This window comes from Corapipo altera, unplaced genomic scaffold (genome assembly GCF_003945725.1).
Source record: "Corapipo altera isolate COAL_440 unplaced genomic scaffold, ASM394572v1 60315, whole genome shotgun sequence".
Lineage (NCBI taxonomy): Eukaryota > Metazoa > Chordata > Aves > Passeriformes > Pipridae > Corapipo > Corapipo altera.
Window position 1 is genome coordinate 1,505 of NW_020885607.1, and position 1,779 is coordinate 3,283.

The following is a 1,779-nucleotide window of genomic DNA, read 5'->3' on the forward strand; positions in this document are numbered from 1 at the left end:
GGGGGGGACTGAGGGACATGAGGGGCAGTGCCGGCTGCCACAGGCGGGCTCTTCTGGGGGTCCCGGAGGTGCCGGTGCCGCGGGCGGGGGATGTTGGGGGTCCCGGGGTTTCCTGGTGTCGGCACCGTCCCCAGAGCCCCGTCCCGCGGGGGGGTGACACCGGGGGTCCCGCAGGTGCCGGGCGTCCCGTTGCCGCGGGAGGATGATGCGGGGGAGCGCCGGGGGGTCCCGATGTCCCCGAACCGGCACAGCCCCGGCGCGTTTCCCGTTCCCGTCCTGCGGGGGGGGTGTCCCTGTGCTCCCGGGGGTCCCTGTGCTCCCGGTCTCGGCACAGCTCCCCCCTCAGCTCCCGTTCCGTCTCGTAGGGGGGTGATGCCGAGGGTCCCTGGGGGTCTCGGGGTGGTCTCGGTGACCGTCCCCGGTGCCACAGGCGGTCGGTCGATGGTCCCGGGGGTGGCCGGGAGGCGGCGATGGGGCTGCCGGGGTCTCTGTGGGGCCCGGTGCCACAGGCAGGCGATGCTGGGAGTCCTGGGGGTCCTGGGGTCCCGGTGCCACAGGCAGGCGATGCGAGGGGTCCTGGGGGTCCCAGTGTCCCGCTGCCAGCCCAGCCCCGGCGCGGTGGCCCCGTCCCGTCTGGTCCTGGGGTTGGGCGACCCTGGGGGTCCCCAGGAGTCCCAGTGCCGCGGTTGAACGGTGCTGGGGGGTCCCGGGGGTCGCGGGGATCCCGGTGCTAGTGCAGCCCCACCCCAGCAGCCTTAGGTGGGCGGTACCGGACGGTCCCGGTGTATTCCCCGTTCCCATTCCCGGTGGGCGGTCCCGGGGGTCGCGGTGCAGCTCCCCCAGCCCCCCGTTCCCATCCGTGGCGGGCGGTGCCGGCGGTCACAGTGTATTCCCCGTTCCCATCCCCGGCGGGCAGTCCCGGGGATCCCGGTGTATTCCCCGTTCCCATCCCTGCCGGGCGGTTCCGGGGGTCCCGGTGTATCCCCCGTTCCCATCCCCGGCGGGGGGCCCGGTGTATCCCCCGTTCCCATTCCCGGTGGGCGGTCCCGGGGGTCGCGGTGCAGGCCCCCCAGCCCCCCGTTTCCCCCGGTTGCAGGTGGGCGGCGCGGTGCGGGAGATCACGGGTTACACCACCACGTACCGGCAGCGGCTCAGCGTGCGGGGGGGCGGTGCGGGGGGCGACTGCCTGCGGACCCGGCCCGGCTTCCACCACCGCCTCGCCGGCTTCCCCGCCTGCGTCGTCACCGACGGTGTCGTCAACTTCTTCCTGGCCCGCACCGACAAGGTTCGCCAGGTGGGCTTCGACCCCCGCCTGCGCCGCGTGGCTCATCTCGGTGAGCGAGGGTCGGGGGGCGCGGGGGGGGGTCGGGGGCATCCCGGGGAGCCCCGGGGTCCTGACAGGTCTGGGAGGGAGGTTTGGGGGGGTCCTGGGGGTCTGGGGGGGATCAGGAGGGGCCGGGAGGGTCTAGGGAGGTCCCAGGGGTGAGAGGACACCCGGGTGTCCCCACCGCGGGGTCACGGGGTCCCCCCACGATGGGCTCACGGGGTCCGAGTGGGGGAGGGTGCCAGGGTCCCCCCTCAGTGAGGCCATGGGGTCAGAGGTGGGAGGGGGATGCTGGGTGCCCCCTCAGTAGAGTCAGGAGGTCCCCCCACCATGGGGTCAGAGGGTCCCCTGCCACGGGGTCACGGGTTCAGAAGTGGGGGGCTGCGGGGATCTCCCCCACAGTGGGCCCGGGGGGGTCAGAGGTGGGAGGGCTGCCGGGATCCCCTCACCAAAGA

General features: G+C 74.5%; 1 protein-coding gene across 1 annotated transcript in view; it reads left to right on the top strand.

The window, feature by feature from the left end:
- Nucleotides 1-1,779, top strand: part of LOC113940670 (beta-1,4 N-acetylgalactosaminyltransferase 1-like) — a gene marked incomplete at its 5' end in the record, with an annotated part of 4,535 nt that overhangs the window by 1,336 nt on the left and 1,420 nt on the right. The window contains one exon of the mRNA XM_027631807.1: nucleotides 1,097-1,334. Coding sequence (XP_027487608.1) covers nucleotides 1,097-1,334 — 238 coding nt within the window. The remainder of the gene's footprint in view (nucleotides 1-1,096; nucleotides 1,335-1,779) is intronic.